The sequence below is a fragment of the Poecilia formosa genome, unplaced genomic scaffold (genome assembly GCF_000485575.1).
Source record: "Poecilia formosa unplaced genomic scaffold, Poecilia_formosa-5.1.2 Scaffold98, whole genome shotgun sequence".
NCBI classification, from domain to species: domain Eukaryota; kingdom Metazoa; phylum Chordata; class Actinopteri; order Cyprinodontiformes; family Poeciliidae; genus Poecilia; species Poecilia formosa.
Window position 1 is genome coordinate 139,518 of NW_006800037.1, and position 27,860 is coordinate 167,377.

At 40.7% G+C, this 27,860-nt stretch overlaps 1 protein-coding gene across 1 annotated transcript; it reads left to right on the forward strand.

Moving 5' to 3' along the window:
* Window positions 1–284: 284 nt before the first annotated feature.
* colgalt2b (collagen beta(1-O)galactosyltransferase 2b) lies at window positions 285–27,860 on the forward strand. Its single transcript, XM_007558636.2, has 12 exons — window positions 285–788; window positions 14,942–15,052; window positions 15,949–16,066; window positions 17,044–17,178; window positions 17,261–17,465; window positions 20,003–20,122; window positions 20,351–20,424; window positions 20,597–20,703; window positions 21,098–21,230; window positions 21,960–22,087; window positions 22,176–22,382; window positions 25,087–27,860. The coding sequence occupies exons 1-12, from the start codon at window positions 553–555 to the stop codon at window positions 25,358–25,360; spliced, it is 1,848 nt and encodes a 615-aa protein (XP_007558698.1). The 5' UTR covers window positions 285–552; the 3' UTR covers window positions 25,361–27,860.

Genomic DNA, 27,860 nt, shown 5'->3' on the forward strand with positions numbered 1-27,860 from the left:
GAAAGATTTTGACGAAGCTTACTGATTTTCAACATGACATTAAAAATAAAATAAAATAAAATAAAAAACATTCCATGCATTGTTTTCTTTCTGCATCCGTTTTACTACAAACTTTTTGACTGATTGAAAAACTTTTTTAAATGTAATTTTGCAATGACATGAATTAATTATTATTATTGTTAATTATTATTATTATTATTATTATTATTATTATTTTTATTTATTTATTTATTTATTTATTTATTTATTTATTTATTTATTTTGGCCTTTAACTATAGATTTGACATTGAGTAATGTCTAAATGTTTCACCCTCAACACTAAAATCAGTTCTATCGCACACACAGAGTGGGCTTTACTGAACATGGGGGGCTTTTTCCCCGGGTGGGATTCAAACAAGAACCGCCACTGACCGTAGGAGGGGTAACAGAGGTAGAGACCTCCACGCCCACCCTGCCTCTCTGTCCCACATTTCCACGGGTCTCTCACTCCTCTCCCCTCCCTCACAGTCTGAAGGACTCCGGCTTGACTCGCGGCTGAATCCTGGAGTAAAGATGCGGGCGGTCGGAGCCGCGGGTGTCGCTGAGCTGTGGGCCGTGCTGGCCGCCCTGGTGGCCGGCGCCGCGTCCGAACTGGTGACGCTGGTGCAGGAGCAGGTGAAGCCCGAGTCGCCGGTGCTGCCGCCGAAAGTTATGATCGCGATCCTGGCTCGGAACGCGGCGCACAGCCTGCCGCACTACCTGGGCTGCATCGAGCGGCTGGAGTACCCGAAGGAGCGCATAGCGATCTGGTGAGAGCGCGGGGGCCGCCCGGGGGTGCTGATGTGGTGTTTACCTGCATTAGTCATTCAAGAAAAGAAAGAAAGAAAAAAATAATAATCATAGTGCCAGATTCTATTCAGTTGTGACCTGCACGGTGGTCCAAAAACAAGCGGTTCGTAAACTTTACCGACAAGACCTGTCGCTGCGTTTTCCCCAAATTGCACACTGTGGGAGAAGATGAAAGAGCTTTGTGGCGTGTTAGGGTTAGACTTAACCCTTAATCACGGCCCCATCCGCCTGATTAAGCATAAACCTGCGGAAACAAGTGGCTCTTTAAAACAGCAGGACTCGCAGGTATGAAAGAGGGGCTTCACCACAGGTAGGGTCCCGTAAACTGGCTGGCTCCCGCCGTGTTTAGGGAGAAGATGAAGGAGACAAAGAGGGCGCCTGCAGGTGTAGGGATGAAAGAAGACATTGAGCTGGTCTGACAGCAGCAGGAGGGGTGTGTGTTTTGTGTGTGTGTGTGTGTGTGTGTGCGTGTGTGTGTGTGTGTGTGTGTGAGAGAGAGAGAGAGAGAGAGAGAGTTCTTGGAAGTCATGTGTGAAATATGTGTGAGCCTCTGCACAGACTGGATGGTGGCTGTGCAGGATTATGAATCAGATAATTGAAAATGTTTGTGGAATCGGAGAATTTGAGCCTATGCAGACTTCAAAAGATGTGATAATTATCCTATGAAGGACAACTTTTAGTAGGTGTGGTTCTGAATCTACACAATGATTTTCACCACTCTTTTATGCGATGCATTGCAAAAGTGCTGTTGATCCTTTTCTGTGCTGTATTTTGTGCGCTAATAAGACTTTACATGAATGAATGACGCAACTCGGTGCATGTAGTTGTGCAATGGACAAGACGAGTTACATGTTTCATCTATTGTTGCATCCCAAATGTCCTCTAATGGCATGAAGAAAGGTGCTGTCGGTGTGCACTGTGAGACCAAAATCAAACATTTTTGTCCTGCAAAAATCACAGTAAGGAGAGGAATCCATCTGCATTGTGAGGCAATGTGCTGATGCTGCATCATCCTGTGGGATATTTTAGCTCCCCAAATGGAGTTGATTAATCAGGCCGATTGTGGTTTCTGCAAAATACTGACTCACTGGGGCTGAATTTATATGCACATCACATTTTTGTTGTTGTTGTTGTTGTTTTTCACTTCACATAATTTATCCCAACAAATCTGATTAAAAATAATTTGAAGCTTGTGGCTCCACATATCAAACTGTTATCTGATCTAAGTGATATGAATATCTTTGCTGCATTTCAGCTGGTGGAGCGTTGTTTTTTGTTGTTTTGTGTCCCTCCCTTGTGTGGACGACACTGTTTTGCACGAGGTCCGCTTCCGGTCCAACGGGCCTCATCAGATTCACCCAGTTTTCACGTGAGAACTCAGATGCTGGGGGAAAACTTCCCACGAAGAGAGAGAAAGAGAAAGAGAGAGAGAGAGAGAGAGAGAGAGAGAGAGAGAGAGAGAGAGCCGGCACTTTGCAGCAAAGTGTGAAAGGCACTGAAGCTTACACGGATTTGTGATCATATTAACCAACAGAGAAAGGGGCCCCATCAGTCATGAGGGGCGTCTCTGTGCTCTGCTGTTAGTGCAAACAGGACAAATGCTCTCTGATGGATTTTTGGATATACAGAATAGGCTGAAGCTCATTGATCAGTTTTTAGCTTCTGATGCGCAAACTTAATGTAATCTAACTAAAAATTTTTTTAAAAATGTCAACATTTCCAGCTCTGATGAACACAACACGACAACATAAGTTTCAGTTCAGTGATCTCCAGTCCTTTCTTATATCCTTTTTGTCTTTTAGCTGTGAAACACATGATTCAGCTGCTGTTTACTGGAAGAAATTCAAATAATAAGGTTATTATTTCTATTGGCTGTCTGGGGCCAGGTGTTTCTTGTACCTATTCACACGAAATGCCAAACTACAATAATTTATTTCCACGTCTATATTAGATGATAAACAGATAACAGCTTTGTCTTTTCACTCAGTCGCAACTCGACAAAATACTGACTGCATGTGAGCCGTTGCTTAAGTAGCCAATAACTATGGCAGCTGTTAGCTACAGTACTAAAGGAATATTTTTAGCAACAGTAACATTAAGAACTAGAAAAATGTTTGCGGAATTAGTTTTTCTGAATAATTAGTGGGAGGATTAAAAACAGTGTTGTCTTTTCAAGTAAAAGCTGAGGTGATTGTTTAAAGTGCTGCTTTTGAAACTTTCTGCTGTGCTGCAGTGCTAACATCAGCATGTATGCAAGCAAGTGAACACTGAAATCCAGCTTTACTGACTTTCAGACGGATTCTTGTGAATTTGCAATTTCCTCCGCCACCACAAGGAGCGCTGTAGCCGCTATACTACCCCACTTATTGCGCTAACGATGTAATGAAGAAGTGCCGTAATTTGTTTGCCTTTGTGGTTACGAGGTTTGTTTGAAGAAAGCGCTAAATACTGAAGCTCAAACATTGTAATACAACTGGGTTCTGTTGATGTGAAACAGAAAGACTGGCGTTTAGAAACGTCAAGTATACTTCAATGCAGTGGAATTATAACTGTTTGTTTTTGAACAAAGTTTATTGACTTTTTGTGGCTAGGAAAATGAGACGTCTTAGTCACTTTCTGTCTTGCTGTGTGTTCATCATCATTGCAGCTCATGGCCAGAGCCAACCACCCAATAAATGCCCAAGAAGCTGTGCTCAAAAAGCGTAATGTAGCAAATAAAGCATTCAAACAAGTAGGGAAACAAGCTCTTTGAGCAACCAGATCCCAGCTGACATGACTGAGGTGAAACTTTGCGACTTTTCAGTCTTTATTTAAGGGCTTATATGATAATATACAGATGTCAGGTGGAGCTAGGGAAGCACACTTCACTTCTGTCTTGTCTTTATGTGCTGACAGGTGAATACATCTTAACACTGGGTTTCTAAAATGAAGGAGGAAACATTGTTAAAGCAGGAATGAGGGAACCATTCCACTTTCTTCAAGCCGGTAGTTTGAAGCATTGTTTTCTCATGTTTTGTGTGTTAGGATGTTCTCTTTATACAATTTTCGCATTGAAATATCGACAAGATCCAGTGAGTGAGAGAAAAAACTTTAAACGTGAAGAAAAATTGTGGCAACTTGTGCTTTTATTTAAAGATTTTCTGTAAATTTCTGAGATTAAAATGTTGTCGCTTCATGCTGCTTGAGATGTTGTAGCCTTCAGTCATTAATGATAAACAACACATACTTGGGGCATTAATGTGTTTGTGCTCATCATTTCACTTTTGTTTATTCATTTACATACTATATTTAAAACAAACTTAGTTGGAACAAACACTACGCAAGAAAAATTTAAATAAATCAATCACAGTATGATAAAAGACAATTGTATTGCAAGGTATTTTTTGTAGCAATATTTGAAATTAATTCTGAAATAGGAAGAAGATGGGTGGCATTGATGAAGTTTATAAATTAATCCCTATTAAAAGTGAGATATCTTTAAATTATAAAGCAAATATAATAGCTTGAATATGTAGTTAGAGCTGTAAATCATCAGTGAAAAAAGTAGATGGAGATAATTGTATTTTCTGAACTCTGATCAAAGTTGAAACCTTAAAAACCAGCATGGGGCTTATTACAGAGCCCTGAGGCACTCCACAACCGAGAGGGAACATTGCCAGAAAGATTTGACTTTAAAATCTTTACTTTAAAAACAAAAACAAAAAAAAACGTTACATTTGTACATGTTTATTCAATAAAGTAATACGTTTTCACTCAGTCATGATATGGATTTAGCGGTGAGTGACAAAGTGTCCAAAAAGGTTTTAAAAAAAGTTACCTTTGGACTTCCTACTAAAAAATAATGTTTAGGAGAGGAGACATAAATACTTTCTTCATTGTTACAGTAGCTGCTTATATGATGAAGCCCATCTGAACATTTTATGCAATGAATGAATGAAACTAACATATATGTTTACAAAAAGCACAGAAAGCCTGTAGTTTAGAGCTAATCCATAATGCTGCTGCTCTTTTCTGTGCAGATTGTTGGTTTGTCATTGAATACCAGCCCTCCTTTTGGAGTTTCCCCCCTTGAAGTGGGAACTGATCTTATCGAATAGTCGCTGAGGAAGGAGAAAACCTCTCATGCCCTTGTTAGTAAATTAAAGAATGCTAGGTATTAGCAGAAGGAGGGGGGAGCTGCTGGAGAGAGAGCGGTCAGCAGTGTTCCAAATTACCCAGAAGGCATAGCAATTGGGATAATCTGCATTGTCAAACTAACTCAACTAAATCTGCCCTCCACTTGAACCATGAAGGGTTTCTTGCTTCTCACTGAAATGTATCCATGATAGAGATACAACCCAGCAAGATAACGTCACCAACGCTGCATTAACAGATTTGCCCCCTGTTGATTATTTCTTTTGTTAGAAGCAGATAACCAGAATGGTGTTCCTTATAATCAGCTGTGAGGGAAATCACAAGAGACTCCCTGAACTGTAAACTTTCTGTATTAGCCTTGATGCTGACGAAGCGTCCTGATGTTCCTAACCACGCGGCGATAACATTCGTTTCTGGCTGCCTGCTGTCAAAATGCCTGCTGGCTCTGTTCATGTCGGGGTGGAGCGCTTTTCCAGGTGCTTAGCTTGGGGTTAAGATGATTTGTGGACTTGTCAGAGTTGGACCCAGAGTGGAAATAAGACTTACATAATTGCCTTTCCCCTCAGGACCTGCATTCTCACTTTTATGGCATAATGTTATCTGTTCTTAGAAAACCGCCAACCATCACAGAGCTCGGAAACAATGAGGTTTGTGTTAGATGGTTTGATTTATAACAGTCTTTAAGTCAATGAACATTCTTGTAATTTATTGGCTAAAATCATACATAGCTATAAAATAAATGACTAACTCTGATCTGCAGCAAGTGGATGTTTAGTTTTCAGCTAAGAAATGTGATTTATTTAAAGGTCTGGAATATGACATAACACCACAGGGCAAGAATTTTCCACATTTGCATAAATACTTTAGCTCTGGCAGATCTGCCCTGTGTACTGCAGATAAAGGCCATTTCTCACATAACGTAGCCTGAGGACATTTAACTCTCGTGACATGATGTCATCCAGCTATTTTGACAAGTGCGCTGAGAAATGTGGGTAAAGTGGACTGTAACAAATCGAACTTGAATGTTGAGTTAAAGTCTGTCTGGCTGGATGAGTTATGCTGTGTGCACAACTGAGCTTTACTGATGTTTGGTTTGACAGGAAGAACGTTTTCATGCTGAAGAAAATTTGTCATATCAGCAGTTTGCATAGCATCCCCATAATGCACATCAGTCTGGTGGACTGAAAGGCTTTTCCACACCTTTGGTGAAAGTGCTGACATGCGGTTTGTCTTTTTTACACTCTCAAAGACCAAACTGAAAGGAATAACTTGTGTTAAATCGATGGACACCTGCCAGTTGTGTTTAAAGGCAACACATGGAAAATCTTAACAAAATCAGCCAAGATATTAGGAAGAACATAAATTGTGTACCTCCACAGGTCTGGTTCTTCCTTGGGTACAATCTCTAGATTCCTGAGGGTTGAACATGCATCAGTTCAAATATGTAAGCATAAACACCAGGGGCATGTCCAACCATCATACCGTGTCCCAGAGATGAAAGTGTTTTTTTTTTTTTTGCATCTTTGAACAAAACACTCAAAATCTTGTGAGAGGCTTGTGGAAAGATCCCCTCAACATTTAACCAAAGTCACACAGTTTAAAAGGAAATTCTACCAAATACAGAGGAAATATGTTTAAACTTTTAACTGAAAAGTAACAAAGCAGAACGAAAACAATAAAGATTCACAGTTTTCAAAACTTTTGTGGGGGAAAAAAAACAATCTAAAATGTGCGGCATGCATTTATATTCAGTCACCCCCACCCAGGTTCTCCTATAAACCTCAACAGATTGCTTTTAAACACCTAAATAGTTTATCTGTATTCGTTTCAGCTCAGCAGTAGTATACTCTATCCATTTGCAGATGGCATATTGAAATGTTCAAACGGAGGCATTTTAGGTGACAACAAGGTGAGTGTGTTTGCTTTCAGCTTGTAGATGTTCGATTTGTTGTGACTCCCTGAAATGTCTTCGTTTTAAACAAAAGACGTGGTCGCTGGTTACCCCTCCCTCTGCACCCGAAGATCCCCAAACTCATCCACACAAACACAGACAACATATAGACGGTACAAAGTGCAGGGAAGGAGTTAAATCGGGTCCAACCTTGAGGTTTATAGGACTTGGGAGATCCAGTTGTGTGCAACGGATTATCTGAATGGTTGTGCAGGATCTTGCATTTGTGAACAATTAGCTTTTGGTTTGTGCCAGCACGCATCCAATCAGAGCCCCTGGCACTGCGTAAACAATTTATTTAATTACACACAAGGTTCTGTCCCGGTGCCTGCGACTGTGCAATCGCGTGTGTTTCACATGCATGTCTGTGCTAGGCAGCTAAGGTGTGGATTCAATTACATGTGTTTTGCTGTTATTTGGATTCACTCCCTGACTTTCCATTTAGTCCCTCATAAGGCAGAACTTTGTGAAGTAACTGGATCCAATTAGCCTTGACCTTTAAATCAGTATCTTCTGTGGAGTTGCGTTTTATCGTGATATCCAGTTTTTAGAGCGCTTTTAAAGTTCTGACATCTGCTCCAATTTTAGCTGGAAGCTCAAAAAATAACAAATAAAAAATGTCAGTGTGACATTACAAAGACTCGAAGCCGGTGGTGGGACAAATCCAGAGTAAGACGCTCCTGTCTTTAGCCTCTTTGTTTCTCTACGCGAAGGGATCCACAGCACTAAGTACTGACTCAAAGGAAGAATGTTTTTTTTTTTTTGCAAATGGCAAAAATGGTAAAACAGACAATTGAGTCTCAAATTTAACAAATTTGAGACTCAATTGTCTCAAATTTCAGACAATCCCGAATTACTTTGCGAGTGGATGAAATAATTATTTTTACATTTATTCGATACACTGAAATAAAGATTGCAAAAACTGATGTGGTGTCAAAAGATTTTGTTTACTGCTGAGTTGACATCTACCCTAACCTTTGACCCTGTTTGGCCCTTGAGGAAAGTCCTTAACCAGCAGTTAACCTTAGGGTCACAACCCTGCTGCCAGGCAACCAGCTCATATTCTTAATTTTTGTCTTCCTGGCATTGCAACAAAAATGCAAAACAGTTCAACTTGCTTCTAAAAGGCCTGCTTTAATCTAAACTTGGTAATAGGTGTTTAAATTTAAATATCTGACCAACACGTGTAAAAAACAGCTTTTTGTTTACAAATGTCAAACCACTACCTAAATTAAAATCAGACCAGTCAGTATTTCTTTTGAAGTGGCTAGCATATTGATGGCACTTCAATTACCGACTTTACCGCAAACTCGAATATGACTTCTTCTTTTCAGCTTGTTTTTGTGGATGTGGATTATCAGCGTCTTCAGAGAATCTTGCGCTTTTCTTCTGGGAGTGACGGCTGAACGCCAAACCTTTGGGAAGTGTGGAGAGGGGGTGAAACCCTAACAAAGCCATACAGTCACACTGCACACTGGTTTCTTCATATACCGTACAAACTGAGGATTAAAATTTCCCTGTTTAGGTTTGTTAGGATTACCAATGTTATCTGTGTTTGTTACATGCCAGAATAATTAGTTTTTTTATAGACCCATAGATCTCTGATGATGACGATGTTACGATTCTGTGAGAGTCTGACAAGTTGATTCACAGAACCAGTTAGTTAAACCGAAGCGCTTCCTGCAGATTTATTTTATTGCAACGCCTCAAACACACAGCTTACTAGTGTGACTTCATGGGAAAAATTTAAAGAAACCAGCCAAGATATCGGATTGAGGATTCTGAACCTCCACAGACGTTACTCCTCCTTAGGGTTAGGTATGTGAAGGAATGGGAGATATGTAGCTCACAGCACATAAAGTGATTCAGTGGCTGAAATGAGTGTTAAGCATAACTTGCGATTCATTGATTTAGATTCATCACGGTGTCGCTCGTGCGTCTCAATCGCACCTGCTTTCTTCCACATATTGTGCTGAACCTGAGAGGATTACTGTGCGGCCCAAACGCTCCAAACCGGCTGACTTCAGAGTCTTCTCTCCAGCCATGCACTCAGCGAGCTGAGGAAGCAGCGGATGATGAACCTGGCAGCTTTCCAGCCCTTCCATCATCGCCGTGCAACAAGAAAGCCTTCTCAGGAACTCCGTATCTTTTCAATTGAGTGAGCAAAAATCAACAAAGAGATCTGATTTTTCCAAACCCCGAGCCGCTCTGAAGCACTCTGCCTCTTCGCCTCTTCTCTGAGGAGTAAATAGGTTTTTATGGAAGTTTTGTTCAGTCGTGGCATGCTCTCCAGCGTTTTTGTCAGATCTTGGCAATGTCACCAAACTGCAGAGCGGCATGATTCATGGAAAGAAGGGAGGCCTTGATATGGAACCAGATAAAGAAAACGGAAAGAACAAAGAGCTAGAAACAGAAGTGCTCAGAAGAACATACTTAAGTATCTATTAAGTAAATGTCTTTTTCAAATTCTTATGATGAAATTTGATTTGTGTGTAATTTTTCTACCTATTGCTGCATCCTGCGCTCTTATTTTCTAGTTTTAGATAAAATACTTAAAAAAAAAAATGACATGACAAAAACGAAGCACTGTTTTGCTACAGTCATGAAGCTTTTGTAAATTTCATTAAAATGTGGTTTTGATCAGAATCCTCCTTGCAGAGGCCACCACTTCTGCCTGCACAGTTCACAAAGGTACACAATTATTACACCACACTGAGATCCTGTGAATGTCAGCGCCTGCAAAATTGCCTGCCGTCTTGCGGACGAGAAATTCCTCACTACATCTCCCACAATGCACAGAGGAACACCGATCTCCACAGACTATCGCATTGTTTCCAGTTTAATCGCATACGACCAATCAAAAATATTTGCTGAACAATAACACAAGCGAAGAGGGCGAGAGAGAGAGAGGGTGACACAAAGCGATCTCTACTTGAAGTTAAGTATCAGGTCTCCTGGTACGAAATGTGTTTGCTCCGCTGAATATCTGAGAGGCATCATCTTTTTTTTTCTTCTGCTTTTGAACGTCAATGCTGAGCATCGCACTTCAGTGCCACTCAGCAGAGCGTCGAAGTTTCTGTTGATCCTCAGAGCTGTGAGGAATTTCAGCTGAGCGCTTCTGTCTAGCCAAACGCCTCGGCTCTCCTTCTTTTCCCCTCATTCCAGTCCCTCTCAGTCGACACCCCCAACCTGTCCTCTTTGCCCTTTCAGGCCATCAGAAACCTGACAGCCACGTCAGCTCAGAGGCTGAGCCACAAAGGCAGAGGTACTTAGACTCCTGAGGGGTGATTATGTGGTAAAATCCTCAGCAGTCCTGTGTGAAAGGAGCATTCTTACTCCTTAATTGCATGCAAGGGGGGACGACGGCGGGGTTCATTATTGGCAATGATATTAGATAGTTTATTGAGCAAACAGTGAGCTGAAAGCAGCCAACCGGTTCCTTTCAGACTTGTGTTTACTTGAAAGGGCCAGTTTCAGGGGCCAGCCTCTGTGTTTTAAACCCAACTTATCTGACAGGCGTTTCTATAGTAGGTAACTGAAGCAAAGTGCTGAAGGAGGGTTCGCAATCAGCTAAGTGTTGCATCAGGATAAATGGAGCCGCTACGTTAGCATCATCCATGACTGTACAAAATAACAGGAAGTCAGATTCTCGCAAATCATCTGAACAAGGATAAAAATGCGTTGGTCCGGCGTCCAAACGCTTCAGATTCCAGTCCGACTGAGGATCTGAGAAGCTGCAGGAACCAGCGCCATCCTGCAGCCTGAACCTCTCACTGCTTTGCCAGAACTATTGTGGCTACAAAATAAGTTAGAAAATGAAGGCTAATTCATGCATACAGTGCTTTTAAAATGAATAATTTGGCTTCTAACAAGATGCATCTTTTCTAATCTGTGAAGGTGATGACTACCTGATAAGTCTGCTGCAATAATCAGCTAATCGCATGATAAATTTAAACAAGCTTGAGGTTTTCCATTCTGATGATTAATTATTTCTGAAAAGAAATTTTGTTCAGAGACTTCATCATCTATTGTATTTAAGATTTTCCTTCAGTATTTTATTATTTCCTTTTCATTTATTGTTTTAGGTTGTTGTTATGTTTTTTTATGTGGGATATTTAAAATGTCTTTCTGTGTTGAGTGTTCTGTACCAAATTAAAGTTTATAAATCTTTGACAGGCAAAGATTCATAAATCTTTCGCATCATTATGCCATTATCAATGCATTACTCCAAAATGGTCTCAAAACGACAATTATCATCAATTATCATTTTTGGAACAATCCAGTAAACTTGTTATTGTAGTTGTGCATGTGTTATTTTCCCATTATTATCTTTATATTAGTCGATAATGGTCTCAAAACGGCAACATTATTGTTTATCGCGATCAGTTCTGGGTCAGTTTATCGTCCAGCAAAATTTGTTACCGTGACAAGCCGACAATTCAGCCTTCATCTCTAAATGAAGGCTGAATTGTCTGAGACTCGATCAGGGACGTATAAATGGACATCTCTGAGGAGACGTGAGCGGGATCGGTGGAGTGAGTAGGTGAGTGCCCTGCACTCATGTGTTATCCAGATGGCGCTCATAAATTCAGAGCAGAGAGGAAGCCTAACCCCGAAAGCTGCAGGCGACAGAATAATGAGGCTGTTGCTTACTGTAAACTTCAAAAACAGCAACGTGTGGACACAGCATGAGGCAGACATAGGCACGACCGAAGGAAATAAGGGATTTTAAGTAAGAAAGCCAGATTGTTGCAGAGCTCGCATGTGTAGCAGTGAATCTTTCTCTGCTTTGCATGGAGGGTTGCATACACATTTTGAGTTTCCTGTCCATGCACAGATGCACAAAATCCCCGAGTGGATCTGAAATCAGCTGCAGAGACTTTGGCGGATTTTGGTTGCCTGAGGGACGAAGAAGCGGAAGAGGGGAGGCACTTGTTGGCTACTGCTTTAAGAAGAAGGACCTGGAGAGAAAACAGGAGTCCTTGGGAAAACGTTCACATTTTGTCACATTGCAAATACAAACTTCAGCAAATGTCACTGGGGGTTTTATGTGACAGACTAACATAAAGTAGTGCACAACTGTGAATCAGGTTGTGAGTAGAACATCAGAAATACAATCTATGAAATAGTATGTTTAACAGACTTTTGATTTTTTATCAAAAGCTGAGAACAGAAATTGAAATTGTAAACAAAAGGACTCTGTACTGAGTACCGCCAATGTTTTGGTTGTTTACTTGAATATTTGTTTAGAAATGCTTGATGCAGTTTTTTCCAGTAGGCTGGTTGGAGCCTAATGTGATGAGGATGAGGAGTGTCTCTCCTGCCAATGTTTCTCAAAATGCTTTCAATGGGTTTTAGACAATATCAACATGCTAAACAGTCTAGAAGAAGAGTGTTATTCTCCTAACTACAAAAGCATTCAAGGCTTTTATTCTGAAAAAGTTGAAAACTTTGGATAATTTCCTTCTTCCACTTAACAATTATGCACTACTTTGTTTTTGGTGTGGAAGACAAAATCCAATAAAAATACTTTGATATTTATGGTTTTCAAGTGACAAAATGTGGAAATTTCAAGGGGTATGAATTGCAAGCATCATTTAGACTCGCACATCCATGAATAAGAGAGCAACCGGAGGTGTGAAGGCAGTAATGGAAAATCACGCAGTGTACTGACGCCGCGTTTCCCAGAGCAGCTCATAGGAGAAATACAGGAAAGAAGCCTGAACTGTCACAGCAACAAAGAAGTGGAGAAATTACTAAATTAGATATGAGTCACAGGTATGAATTAAAAACAAAAACAAAACAAACACTGCATCAATAAAATTGTCTTGCTAATTGATATAAACCATTTCAGCAGACATGTGGCTGCCTTGGACTTAATGTCATCTGGATGTAGGGGGAACAAGTCCTGCCAAACGGAGCCTGTGAAAGTGATGATGTAATGATGATTCCAAAGTCTGAGTCACAACTGAGATGCAGAGGGTGTTTTAATAGACCCTGCCGCACAGATACGCGTTGTACTACAGCATGCATTGTGTTTTCTTTGCCTTTAAAAACGTTACAATGTTTGGTGATCCACACCAGGGGTTTCCAGAAGCAAGTTATTCCAGGATGCCTATTGGCGAAACGTGCAAAAAGAAGTGCCTGCACATCTTCTCATTATTAGAAAGTCAGGTGTTTCAGAATGGACCTGCTCTGTGATTGAAAAAAAAACCCAAAAACAAAACAGATATACATATATCAGCAGCCAGTAATCAAAGGTGGTTTTTTCCAGCCGCTGTGCTATTATCCTCCCAGTTTGACTCTGGATTTACATGCTTATTGAGAACTTTGAACCAGCAGTCCTGCAGCACATAAATAACAGGTCACACTGCTGTAAAAGAGCATTCCCAGGATGCAAAAATTATCATCTTCCTTCTTTGCCACATATTTGCGAGCACTTACCCAAACACATAGAATTAGACAGCTTGACCCTGTGGTTTATGGCCTGCAGATGTTTATTTTGGCCTGTGACGTTTTTATATGTTTCACTGAATAAGATTGAAATACCACATGCAAAAAAAAAAAAAAAAAAAAAAAAAAAAATCTGAGTTTTGAGGCAACGATTTGGAAAAATAGATGTTCTGCGTGATGATATTCTTGTGTGTAAAAGGGTATTTGATCTGTTATGAACAATAAATCTCCCCTTAGATTTGCATGCGAAGGGCCAGCACAAAAAGCGTTGGCGAGGTAATATTTATTGAATACAAAGACATATCTTTGGGATCACACCTCTCAGAACATCTGACTGCAAAACGGCCAAAATGATCGGAGGATTTTTGTTAAGAGACTACCCCGCAAAAATCATCACACAATAACCTTTCTCCTAGAATCTGTTCAGCTCTCGCCTCTCTCGCTGCAGGTGCAAGGTCTGTTTTCCTGAGCTGATCAATTACTGAGAGAAGTAACCGAGAAGTAATAACTGAGCTGAGAAAATAACCCACTACTTGGAGGAACCAACTTCCCGCCTGGATTCACCGACATCCCTGTCCTCACACTGTTCTTGAGCAAATAGCTGTTTATGATAAAAACACTTGGACTATTACTTGCTTAAAGGGTTAAATGTCAAAGTTAAAACCCGAATCTGCCTGCATATATTCATTTATAACAGATCCTATAATTCTCATACAGAAAACAGGTGGCAAATCTGAGCAGAGGGTTCTGGCGTTTTGTTGTGTCAGTGTGTTTGTCTGTCTGTCTGTCTGTCTGTCCAACCTAAAAATGGCTGCACAGCTAGGAATATTACAGCTGGAAGTGGAAAAGTCCAAAAACGCCCAAGTGTGTGTTTGTGTTCGCACAGCTGAGCTCTGGATTTTTCCTAATATCCTGTTGACAGTTTTCCTTAAATTACCTTTTAATTTTAACTCGCGGCAGAGCTCTTTTTTTTAGCATCTCCTAAAAACCTTAGGCTGATAAAATGCAGTAGATGGGCTTGTTTGTGAATTTAATTTCTGTCTTGCATAAATGCATCACCTTCCCGCTCACACGCATCCTTGCATACAGTGGGCCTAGTGTCTCCTTTGAGTCAACAGCGTTAACCAAAGTGGAAATCTTTGAAAAGAAACGGAGTCACAAACCACAGTGCTGTCAAACCAGCAGAAGCTCCCATGTTGACTTCATTTCCCCTCCAACACGAGTGCATCTGTGTAAGTCGGTGCTTTGGTTTGAGCAGCTTTTGTGCAAAGTGGCAATGCGTTAGTTCTGCCGCGTCATATTTAGTGTTTTTTTAAGACTGTGTTGGAGTTTTGCAATGACTGTCTTTATCAACGGTTGCAGGATAAGCAATCACTCTCTAAGGGGGGCATTAGAACCTGCAGTGTTTGCCTTGTTTGCCCCGCGGCTCCTCAGACCTAGTCCATTCTCCTGCAGTTACTCAGGGCAGTAAATGAGGTTTGCAGCACTGAGGCTGCTTGCTGGGCCCTCACTCTGTTATAAGACTCTGTTATAACGTGCACTGTGTTTTAATGAGCGCATGTTTTCTGTTTACAGGGCAGCGACGGACCATAACGTAGACAACACCACTGCCATGTTGAGAGAATGGCTGAAGAAAGCGCAGCGCATTTATCACTATGTGGAGTGGAGACCGATGGAGGAGCCCAGGTATGTTCACAAGCTGAGATGCACCAAATATACTATTAATAAAAGATTAAAAAAAAAAAAAAAAAAAAAGGTCTACCCCTATGATTTCAGTTTTAAGCTGAAAAATATTGATCGCAAAAAGATGTATATTTCTATATAGAGAGCCTTTTCTCAGTAAATAGAAGCCTGCAGATTATGTCCTGCTTTATGCACAATAATCTGCGTTAAAATACAGTACATACTGTATTACGTGAAGTAACACAGTACTTAAATGGAAAAACTTACCGTCATGAGAAAACTCCTACGTTCCCACAATGTTTAATTTAGAAGTAAATCCATTAATCTGACTTAATGTTTGAGAAGATTTTTCAGACAATTCTTGATTCTGTTCTGTCCTTCTGCATGGCGTATTTCCACTTGACATTAAACTGCACCGTTAAATTTGCATTCACATATTGCCACTGATTAAGATGAAAATCCTGTCAAGTCCGAAAACAGCTCCTCACCTTTACCTGCTTTTATCTACAGTCAGAGAAAAACTGAACAAGTAAATACAAAAAAATAATAATAATAATAATCTGTCCCAAAACCAAATAGGATCCATCACACACAGTGAGCACAGGCTGCAGCTGCTCTTTGAAAAGCCTCTGACACATGACTTACACATGACTTTTTGTGTCTTTTTTATTGAGAATTAGTTAGACCCTTGATCTAGAAATCATTTGAATCTCTGTGTCAGATTGTTAAAAGTTAAAAACTGGATGGCATCCAGTCACCAGGTAAACTGGTGCGCTCACTAAAATCTGTGTGAACTGTTAATCTCTTTAAATGTTACACATTTTATTGCGATAATTTCCTTCCTAGTATAACAAAAAAAATCCAGTTGCTCTGATTGACACTTTGCATTTTTGCGTCAGCTCCTACACAGATGAGTGGGGTCCGAAGTACTGGCCCCCTTCCAGATTCAACCATCTGATGAAGCTGAGGCAGGCGGCCCTGAAGGCTGCGCGGGAGCGATGGGCCGACTACATACTGGTAACGCCTACAACACAAATACGCAGCCATGCATCAGGCACTTGACCATTACTAAATAATCCTAGGCTATCAGTATTTCTTTTTTGATTTTATTAGTGAGAAAATGTTTTTTCCCATGCTTTTAAGTGATCATAATCCCCATGATCCAAAAGCACGAGTGAAATATTGAATCTCACAGTCTTGCAAAAGCTTTCATGCCCCTTCAGAATAATTTATCTACATTTTATGTGATAGACCAATACAAAGTAGTACAAACATGAATTTGGAAGTGTGCCGTTCTTTTGTTGTGAGCCCTGTTTACTCTGACTGATTTATTTGGCGGCAGTAATTTCCTTCAAAACAAAAAACGATCATAACTCTCAACATGGTGGTGACATTATATTTGGGAAATACGCTTTTCATGAGCTGATGGGAAGAAGTACGGAGCTAAGTACAGGAAAATCCTGTGAGAAAACTGTTTGGAGACAGAGAAAGGGTTAGATCAAAGCAAATCTATGTTAAGTTGGAATGGTCTAGTCAAAGTCTACTCCTAAATCCAGTAACAAACAGAATCAGAGATGATCTCCATCCAATTGGGTGTACCTTGAGTTTATTTGGTGAGAAAAATGCTTAAATGTTCAATCTCTGCATGCTCAAAGCAAGAAAAGGCTTCGCTAAGGCAGCAACAAGTAGCAAAATGTTTAAAACCTTGGATCCCTTTCCTTCCATTTCACATATTGTCCTACTTTGTGTTGAGCCATCACATTAAGTTGCAATAAAACCCTCTGAGGTTTGCGGTTGTAACTTGTCAAAATGTGAACAGGTTAACAGGGCATGGATACTTTAGCTTTGCTCAGTAGACTTAAACAGAATGTGTTATTCTGTTTTGGTCTTCAGTCATTCTGCTGTTTGCACAGTTGATTTGATCACTAAACTAGAAGCACAAACATTGCTCGCATGAAATCACTCATTCGATCAAAACCCCCTCCGCCCTTCAGTTTGCTGACAGCGACAACCTGCTGACCAACCCTCGAGTGCTGAGCCTGCTGATGGCCGAGAACCTGACGCTGGTCGCTCCCATGATGGAGTCTCGCTCTCTCTACTCCAACTTCTGGTGCGGCGTCACCCCGCAGGTGCGGCTCGGACAGAAGCCAGCACGTTCATCCGTTCTCTCAGAGTTACCAGCTGAACACGGTTTTATGGCTCCTCTCTCAGGGTTACTACAAGCGAACCCCGGACTACCAGCCAATCAGGGAGTGGAAGAGGCTCGGCTGTTTCCCTGTTCCCATGGTGCACAGCACCTTCCTTTTGGACCTGCGGCGCGAAGCCAGCCGAGACCTCGCGTTCTACCCACCTCATCCGGACTACAGCTGGGCCTTTGATGACATCATGGTGTTTGCCTTCTCGGCACGTCAAGCAGGTCAGTTTGAAACTCTCACCAAACCACGAGACTTTATGCAAGGAGGCAAACTCCTCTTGAAATGCAGACCATCAATGATTGTCTTAGCTTCTTAGCAGTTAAATGAAACCTAAAACGTTGGTTTTTTTTTCTTTTGCTCTGCCAGGATGCACTAAAAAAAAAAAAAAAAATCTGAAGGAACTTTATTAGTTTTCTGCACGTGTGTGTGTGAATGATGTTTGATTGCTGAGATGAGTCGGCAATGTGCTGCTTTACTGAGCACGTGCAGCTTTGCTGGCTGCACAACTTGTGAGTTTGGGCTCCGAGAGAATCGCCAGTGGGTAACAAACAGGACCATTAAGCTTTCCCGTATGTGCTGAAAAAACCAAATAAACACATGAAAGCATTCACGTAAACATTAGCAGATGGAAACATGAACTTCTTCCAACTCATAAACGAACATCGGCAGCACCGACGAGGATAAAAGCGGGTCCAATTAGTTTACGTTTCAGTCACTCGTTTTTACACCTTCGAAGCTCGTTATTGTCCTGCTGCAAAGATTTACCGTCCAGGTGGACCACCTGTTGTCTTGACCCCTCCGACCTTACTTACCCTGTGGCCACCTTGCACTTTTTCTGGCGGTTTTGAAGTGAAAGTAAACACCTCATGCTTTTGCTTTTATGGTCAAGAGACGGTCTATTCACTTCATTTAAATTGATTTTGTGTTATTTCTTGAGATGCAGCAGGAGGGGGTGCAAAAGCATGAAAAGAATAAATAAATAAAAGCAAATCTTGTATGTTTTGTTGTGTATTTTGCACATATTACTAGTTAAATAAATTATGAGCTGATTCTATTGATTATAGTCATTATTCAGAGTGATGAAAAATAACTACAATTCTCTCAGCTTAATAAAACTAAACTGTTTTTGGTCATTTTTTAAAAATCGCATGAAGGTGTTATGTACTACTTAGCGAATATTACACCTTGTTAATGCAGTTTTGTAATGTCTCTTAAAGTTTTTTAAAGACTAGCACAAAAAAACAGTTTGTGCACTGCGGGACTCCGTTCATAAGTCATTATGGCACCATTTGGTGTTGCCGTGACTTCAGTAGAAAATAATTGCTTAAATTACACCCTTGTTCATGTCGCTGTTAAGTCTGCCTCGAAATAAACAACTTCATAACAGACTAACCTGTGTTGTTTTTACTGGGCAGTCTAAAACTGCCCAAACATCTCAAAACATTACAACAATATTTCTGTTGTACAATTTTGCAAATACGTTTCAAAACTTGTAGAAATTTATTCTAACTCACAATGTGAATGACGGCATAAACCAGTAGACTCCAAAGTTATTTGCCATTGGAGCAAAATTGTTCAATTGAAAGTTCTCTTGGGCTGCAAAAAGTCTTCATTTTAACTTTATTTGATTACATGCACAGAAATCTACTAAGCAAGTCATGTATTAATGAAACAAAAGAAGTTGCTAGGTTTTTTTTGTAGAAATGCAAACATTATAGATCAGACTAAAATAACCATCTTGCATGTTTGCCTATTTAAAATGTGTATTATTTTGCTTTTGCCTTGGTCTACAAATGTTTTTTTTTTTTTTTTTATGGGTCACTGTTTCTCTGAAAATGTTTGCTGGTATTTAACCAAGTGTAATGAATGGGTGCACCCAAGTCTACTCTTAAGTAAAAGTCGCTGGATATTTGTGATTCTATTTCACACAAACTTCAGGGCTCAGCCTAACATTTTATATTTTAAGGATATTTCAATGTCGATACTTTTTGTTGTTATGGTCGGTCTTGTTGCAGCTTCCAGGAATATTTTAAAACACTATAAATCAACTCTGAACTTGAAACAACGGCCAGATGCCACGATGGAGGATATGGAGAGCTCATACTTCTGTGCAAGAGCTCTTCTATTGTACTTTATATGGATTAAGGGACATTTTGCTGTTGTGAACAAGTTTTCCACTCTTCCTTATCCTAACTGTTATGCTCCCGTGTCTTACTATTTTTATCGGTAACACATCAATAACTCTGTACCAACAGACCAAGCTTTAGTTGTGGATGTTTTTTTTTTCCAACAGTGTTTCTAATTTCAAAAAAATGCACATCATAAAGAAAGGGTATTTTCATTTGTGAGTGAAAATTTGCTCTAAAAGAAAGAAAAAAAAAAACATTGCTCAATTCTCATCTATCACCAACTTGTGGTCAGGGTCCGCACAAAATCATGACAGACCCTGCAAATGATGGAAGACCTGAACTTTAAACGCCATTGGTATAGAGCGCTTAAGAGCAAATAACTTCTGGTATGGATTCATTTTTTAAGGGTTTCTGTTTTTTTTGGGTGTTTCACACACAGAAATGGAAGCATCCTATATTAATTGCAGTTTTCTGGCCGATCACGATTACCAATCTTTAAAAAAGCCCGACCTACAGATTCTGAACAAAAGAGGACAGCGGTTGATTTTCAGACCTGTGCTGAGGTAGATAAGACCTGCTGATAAAATCAGCTTCACTTATTTGTATGCATGTGCTCGTGTGTGTTTCAGGCGTGCAGATGTACGTGTGCAACAGGGAACACTACGGCTTCCTGCCCGTCCCGCTCAAAGCTCAACAAAATGTGCAGGACGAAACTGAGAGTTTCATACACACCATCTCAGAAGCTCTGAGTGAGTTTCCACACTTAGAAACTCTTCACATGTTTACATTTTATCACTTCTCGACCCCTTCACCTCTCGGGGTCGTTTCTCCTCCCTCTTGACCTCAACGACCTTTGGCGATTGCACCGTGTCGGTTCATGTCGACCCCTCTCCACCCCTTTTGTTGCATGCTCATCCCCACCCGGTTCAGAAATTCTGTGATTTTCTAACATAGACCTTCTTGGTTTTTCCTCCCAGTTGAACACGACATGGAGCCGTCTCAGTACATCTACGCTCCGCCGTTACCGCCAGACCCAATGGGCTTCGATGATGTAAGCAATTAAATTAGATATTTAATCGCCAGTCGTTGCTTTTTCTTTGTCAAATCTTTATTTTTCACTGTGGAATGAGTTGTTTGTTTGTTTTTCTTTGGGTGGATGTAAAACCGTTTTCCTGTGTCTCATTCCTTCCTTCTTTTTTTTTTTTTTTTTTTGCAATGTTTAGATTTTCCTGATTAATTTGAAACGCCGTCTGGACAGAAGAACCAGGATGTTGAAAACAATGGGCGCCATGGGCCTTCGCCCCACTCTGATTGATGCGGTGGACGGGAAGTAGGTCACGAACGCAACACGAATCTGAATCGGAAAATCAAAGGACCATCTGATACTGACTGAAATATCTGTAAAAACTGAAGTCTCACCTGCTGCTTTCGTCTTTCATCTTGAGCTCGCTATATTTCCTGCCATTAAATCCATCCTTCCTCTCTAACTTTGCATTTGTTGCTTCCTGCTCGAGTTTTTCCCCTCTTCTTCTCTGCAAACTTTAATCCATTCTTATAAATATCCTAATCCTCCTTCCTCCCTTTTTTTTTTCTCTGACAATCTGGGTTGCAAACTGTTTGCAGTGTTTTAATGATGATCAATTAAGTTATTTTTAGTAATGTTGGATTTTTTTTATTTTTATTCTTCCTTATCATCCATGCTATTTTTCTTGCCTTTCTCTCAGAGCTCTAAATACATCCCAGCTGCAGGCATTGGGAATTGAGATGTTGCCAGGCTACAAGGATCCATATTCTGGTCGCGTCCTCACCAGAGGGGAGATTGGCTGCTTCCTGAGTCACCACTCTATATGGAAACAGGTGAGGGCAGGAGGATAAGGCTCTTATCTACAGGAAAGGTGGATTTCTTTAAACACTCTGCTTGAACCAACATTTGAGCCCTTTAGACGATACATATGATGTGCAACTGTGCTGAAATTCGCATAAATTATTATTGAATTATTAGCAGTGTTTCATACAACTCAAACTCTTCACATAAGCTGTAAAGATCGGTGGTGAATGAAATGGTGACAGTTTGTGGTAAAAAAGGTCATTTCTTTCAATCTGTAAGGCAAGAAGAAGTCTGATGCAGGTTAGTGTCTGCAGACAAAGTTTCTTTGCACCAGTGGATAAGCATGCTACTGAAGTTATAAGGGAAGAAGACGTGAAAAAAATGAAATTATTACATAACATTTTGTGCTGATGAATGTTAAAATCAGTCCTAAAAGTGTCCAGCATGACGGTGGACTGGTGACGATTGACCACAAAAAAAAAACAAAACAAAAAAAACAAGCAATTTCTTCTAACATATTCTATCTATTTAAAATTTTACCCAAAAAAGGATTACGCAAAATTAAGTGCTAACAGAATTTTAAGAAGGTTTTCTTTTTACATACATGTTCTGTTTAAAACGTAGCACAAAATGTCAGACAGTGCTGCGGGGTGGTAACTTGGGAAAACTGACATTGCCCCTTTATAAGCACCGAGCAAAAGAAGAAAACTGAGCAAAAAGTATTTTTCATGACCTTGATTTTGTCCTCTGGTCATCAGGTGGTTGATCGTGGCCTGCAGAAGGTTCTGGTTCTGGAGGACGATGTGAGGTTTGAACCCAGGTTCAAACGAAGGCTTCAGGCCATCATGGAGGACGTAGACAGAGCCCAGCTGGACTGGGACCTCATGTAAGAACTTCTCTGGGTCCACAAATTAGCGCCTCTGTGTGGATTAACCTTTCTAAAAGCTAAACATACTTCCTCATTCTACTTTCAGCTACGTGGGAAGGAAGCGAATGCAGGTGCAGCAGCCGGAGCATTCAGTGGAGGGTGTGAACAACCTGGTGGAAGCCGACTATTCCTACTGGACCCTGGCCTACGCTCTCTCACAGCAGGGGGCCCGCAAGTTGTTGGCGGTGCAGCCTTTCACCAAGATGCTCCCTGTCGACGAATTTCTTCCCATCATGTTCAACAAACACCCCAAGTCAGTGTTCACGTTGGTCTTCTCTGGTCTAAGATTAAAGCATAGACAGCACCTTGCAAAAGCGTGCAAACAATTCGACCTTTTTGTCCGATGGTGACCACAAACCTCAGCGTATTTATGTTTATTTGAGATTTTTAAGTGAGAGAGTGACACAAGGTGACGCGGAAGGAAAACGATCCATAGTTTTTAAAAATTTTCAAAATAAACATCTGAAAGATTTAAGTCAGTACTTGGTCAAGTTAAGCATACAACCAGAATTATAATGGTTAGATCATTATAAGTCTAGTTAGAATGGCTTAATCAAAGTCCAGAAAACTTTAAAATCAACATTCACAGACACTCTGACACAAACTAGTTTGGAAAAAGAATGTAAACTTGTCAAGGTGCAAAGCTGGTGTCCCAAAACTCTTGAAGGCTTAATTGCAGTGAAAATTGGTTCTGCAAATGATTTTATTTGCAAACATTTAAAAACCATTCATCATCTTCCTTCCACTTCAGTTTTGCACCACTTTGTGGCGGCATATTGTGTGAATTTCCAATAAAATAGATAGAAATGTTGCAGCATGTAAAAATGCTCACGGCGTGAGAAGGTTTTGCCCTCACGTGACGGTGACTGAATGCAGAGTGATTTAAAAAGCGATTTAAAAACAAATGAACATTTTCATTTAGAGTTGGAGCATAGAAAAAAAAACCACAATGCTGAAGTTGGCAGTTCCTGAAAGCTCTGTACATTTCAGACACCGAACAGACCGACAATTTGTTAGCGCCTTCAATCCATCAGGTGGTTGTTGTGTAAAATAATAATAAAAAAACCCAAAACATTTAAACTCCAGGAACATGCATCAATCACGCTGCCTCTAAAAGAAGCAAACACAGAAACAGAGCCTTTATTGCTACAAAAAAGCTATAAAGTATTGCAGAACTACTAATTGAACATCATTACAGTAATTATCTATACATAGAAAAAAAACAGACACACACAATCGAGTTGCTGGCCTCTGCGCGACTGTGTTACGCTGCGGACGGCGTGTAGCGTTTTAGTTTGTGGTAAACCACAGCCTCCTTCATGTTCGCCTCCTGCTAGTGGCTCTTTATACGTCTGTGCTTCTCCAGTTTTCCCTTTCTGTCCAGCACAGCTTTCCTGCTCTCCTCTCCTCTTCTCTCCTCACACACACAGGGCACAGATTGTTCTGGGGGCTCGCCGTGCCTTACGGTGCCTCGAGCAGGACAAACAATGCCAACATTTTCTTCTCCCTTCGGATTCGGGTTTTCCACTGGTGCCCTGCGTTCCTCTTCCACTGCCCACCTTCCTCCACGGCCATCTCCACCTCTCTCTTGTGTCTTTCTCCACATTTCCTCCGTGTTGCTCTAGATCTTTAAAGTGGGGCTCCACTCCACTCTGCTCTGGTCGAAAGCGCACCTTCGCCGTCGCCGTGTCACCCACTTTTCCTGCCCCCCCCCTCCCTTTGAGGAATGTCGAGCAGCGTGGCTCTTCCTGCCGGCTGGTGCAGAGGGACAAGATTCCCATTGATAGAGCTCAGAGCCTGGGGGCTGGTTTGAGATGAACACTGTGCATGTGTGCGTGTTTCAGTGTGTGTCTCTGTGTGGCTCTTTCTCGACACACCGATGTGTGTGCTTATAAATTACTAAATAAAGAGTGTTTATTTATTTTCCAACGGTATAGAAAATAGGAAACTATAAGATCGAAAGACTATGAGGAGAATGTGTCACAAGCACGTTTCGGTTTATTCGTTTATTCATTTTTATTATTTTCACGTAGCTCACTTTTCATTCATAAATACAAAGACTCAGAGGTGACACGAGTCAAAAGCCGTTTTGGTGTAAAAGGCTTGATTGTGTGGAGGGTGTGTGTGACTGTGAGTGTGTTATTAGAGCTGAGCTACTCGGATCTTACAAAAGGTGAGGGTTGCCGTAGTGACGTATCACTTCTCAGTGCTCTCCTTTGGCTTCGGCTGCAACAAGAAGCAAACGTATAAAACATTTGTTGTAGGCCTTCTAATCTAAAAATGATTAGATTTAGATTTTTTTTATTGAACATCTAGTAGTCACAAAGTTTTATGAACAGTTTTGTCAGTATTGTTCAATTAGAATCAATCTTTGGTCTATTTTAAATGTTTTCTACTGAGATAAGATTTGTTTTTTTTTATATATACTATATTGATTTGCTAAAAAAAAAAAAAAACATATGTAAAATCTTAAAATATGTCTTTGTTGTTTGTGCATAATCTGCAAAACAATAAGTACAGTGACTCCTGGCCCCATTCTTCTGCAAAAAGAAAGGAACATGAAGCAGGAACCCCGTCCTGTTAGTCTGTGACGGCGGAAGTGAAATTCTGGGTGAACTGAATGTTTAGGTCCTGATGAGTCGAGAGTTTTTCAAAACTGAGGAAGTGACCTTTTTGGACTTGTGGCTGATTGTCTTTTAACAACAACATTACAGATTTGTTGCAATCTGCCATACTAAAAGAACACGCTGAAGTTTGTGTTTTGTAATGTAAGAAATTGACACTATGAGAGGGAAACAATACTATTGCAAATGGAGAACCCCAATAAAAATCTGAAAAAAACTGAAATAAGGAAAGAGTTTTGGGGAAAAGAAATATTAAACACCAAGAACTTCCAATCACATTAATAATAGATTGACACCATCCTCCATATTTTCTGTCTCTCTAATCCTCCTCAGCGTTCAGTACATGTCCCATTTCGAGCCACGGGACCTGAAGGCCTTCTCCGTGGAGCCGCTGCTGCTCTATCCCACCCACTACACCGGCGAGCCGGGCTACATCAGCGACACCGAGACCTCCACCATCTGGGACGACGAGGCCGTCGCCACAGACTGGGACCGGCAGCACGCCCGCAAGACGGCCCAGCAGGGCCGCATCCGGCCCGTGGCGCAGAACAGCGTCACCGGAGACTCGCCGCCTCCCGCTGCCCGAGCCTCGCGCGACGAGCTCTGATGGATTCGGACGAGAGAGTCGGTGAACGTCCCACGTGCGCGCGCTCGAAGAGGAAACCGGTGCTGGGATACTGTACAAAGGCGTTGAATGCCAATTGAAAACAGGTGGATTGCGGCAGAAATCAGACGAGCCTCGTATCTGCCGCTCCGGGGGAAGGGACAAGGCCCGCAGATTCTGGGACGAAGGCCAGCACGACTTTCACAAAGAGCCTTATTCATTCTCCATGTGTCTCCTCGGTGAGTGTGGATTAAGTCCTGGCCTGAATGACTTTACACATGGAAGTCAGCTGACAGCATTTACATGATGTGAAAAGAAAGGAAATCAATCTTTTGTGAATTCATTTTTACGCTTCAAAAGGATTGTTATTTTTATTTAAGCGGAACAGATGTGCATCTAAGAGACTGCTGCGGAAAAAAGAAACCTAAAGCTGACCGAAAACTTTTTTTTTTTGTCACAAAGCTGTGCATCAACAAATCTACTGTACTTATACTTAGGTTTTGCTCGCTGGTTCGTATTTGTAATTCTTACAGAACTGAGTGTGGGTGGGAGGACGGAGGCTGACGTTTTGTACCCCAGAGTCATTTTTCAGATGATGTCATGCAAACAGGAAAAAAAAAAAATAAAGTATAAAAATATGCAGCGGTTTCTTGCCAAGCAGCAGGGCAGCAACAGATGCTTTTCATGGTCTAAAGTTTTTTTGTTGCAGGAGGAAGAGGATCTTTCATAGCAGGCTGGTCCTGCTTGGTTAATATTTCAGGGCATCGTTTTGTTGCCACGGAAACAAACAAAGTTTTAATCAGTTCTGTTGATCTTACAAAAACATACGAGTTTGTTTTTCTCTCTAAAAAAAAGACTTTGGATTCTTCTCTTGAACACGGGCTCTTCTTTGCTGAGTTGCGCTGCAGAGTTGGAGCAATAAAAATGGCTTCTTCACTTCTCCTTTATCTGCCTCCGCAGACTAAGCGGGCAGATGTAATCTGTCTTTTTACACTCCTTCAGGTTGTTGTTGTTGTTGTACAGACATGGCGGTAGTGTTTGGAGATAGTAAAAAAAGAAAAAACCCTCCCTCAGCCAGATTAAAACTCTTGAGACAAATCACTTGTTCTTCTCTGCTGGGCTAAAATAGTCATTAACTTTGTGTATATTATTGTTTAAAGGGTTTAGAACAAGCATAACTTTCCTCTGAATGTTCCCATGACCTCCTGGGAATCTCCTATAATGAAGATAATGGGATTACACAGATGGTGGTGAAACACAATAAAAGCTTAGGCCTCCCTGTTAATTTAAGGTTTTGAGCGTGGATCGTGTAGGGAACAATCCGTCTTTGTGGCCTGCTGCCTCCTGGTGTTAGACCAGTTCTGTGAAATATGTCTCACAGTTTTATGCTTCCTGTCCGCTGTAGATGGTGCAAGATGGAAGGAGAGCGTAGAGCCACGACTGAGGGGGATTATGAGCGACATTTGCAGTTTCCTGCAGAGGTTCTCGCACACGTTCGGCGTTTTGCTGGGATTATATGTCTTAGACCAAGAAACGAGATTCACGACTTTCATTTTTAACTGTTCACAAATAAAAAAAAAACTCCCAAAAATGTATACCGGTTAAACCGCTTGCTTTCAGAGGACACTTAATTTAGAAAATGTGCAGAATTGGAAACATCTCAATGAGAACACAGCTGTTCTGCAGAAGCGTTTAAGGATTTACAGAGAATGTTGTTGAACACACAGCTTCATGGAGATCAAGGAGCACATCAGAGAGTTTTGGAAAAAAAAAAGTTCTGCAGAAGTTTCAATGAGCCAGTTTGTGACAGTCGGATCTAATTACACTTAAAACACGATCTGTGTCAAAAACTAACACCGCTCACCATCCTGAACATATTGGCCCCACTGTGGAGCATAGTAGTGGCAGCGTCATGCTGTGGGGATGTCTTTCTTCTAAAAGTCCAGAAAGAAATTCAGAATTTGACAAAAGTTCACCTTCCAGCCAGATAGTGAACCTATTTACATAATAAACATGTTCAAATTGTTTTTATCAAAGTGATTCAGGGAGGCTGAAGTTAAAATGCTCTGATTAATATTTAGGTTAAAATGTCAATATTAAGTTTCTTTCTGTGTGTAAAGCTTTGAAACCAAAAACACTTTGACGTTTGCAGCTGAATTATTTCAAAATGCAAAAAAGAAAAAGAAAAAAGCTTAGGGGTGTGAATACTTTTGTAGCAATCTGTATACTTGGTGCAGAATAAGGGAGAAAAGTGAATGGCTAATTTGATTTATTGATTGCTTTCAGCTGGGTTGGAATACGAAGTAAAAGAAAATAAAAACATTTGATTATGTTTAGACAAATAAACTGTGTTGAAAATACTGAGTCAAAATATATTAACTATCCTTCTATTTGTACTGCTGTGTTGCCATAAAGTACATTTTTGTTGCTGTTAAGAATTATTTGTAGGTTTCTTCCTTTCAACGCTGGATTTGAATAAACTTTTTTGTCCTATGCTGCCATC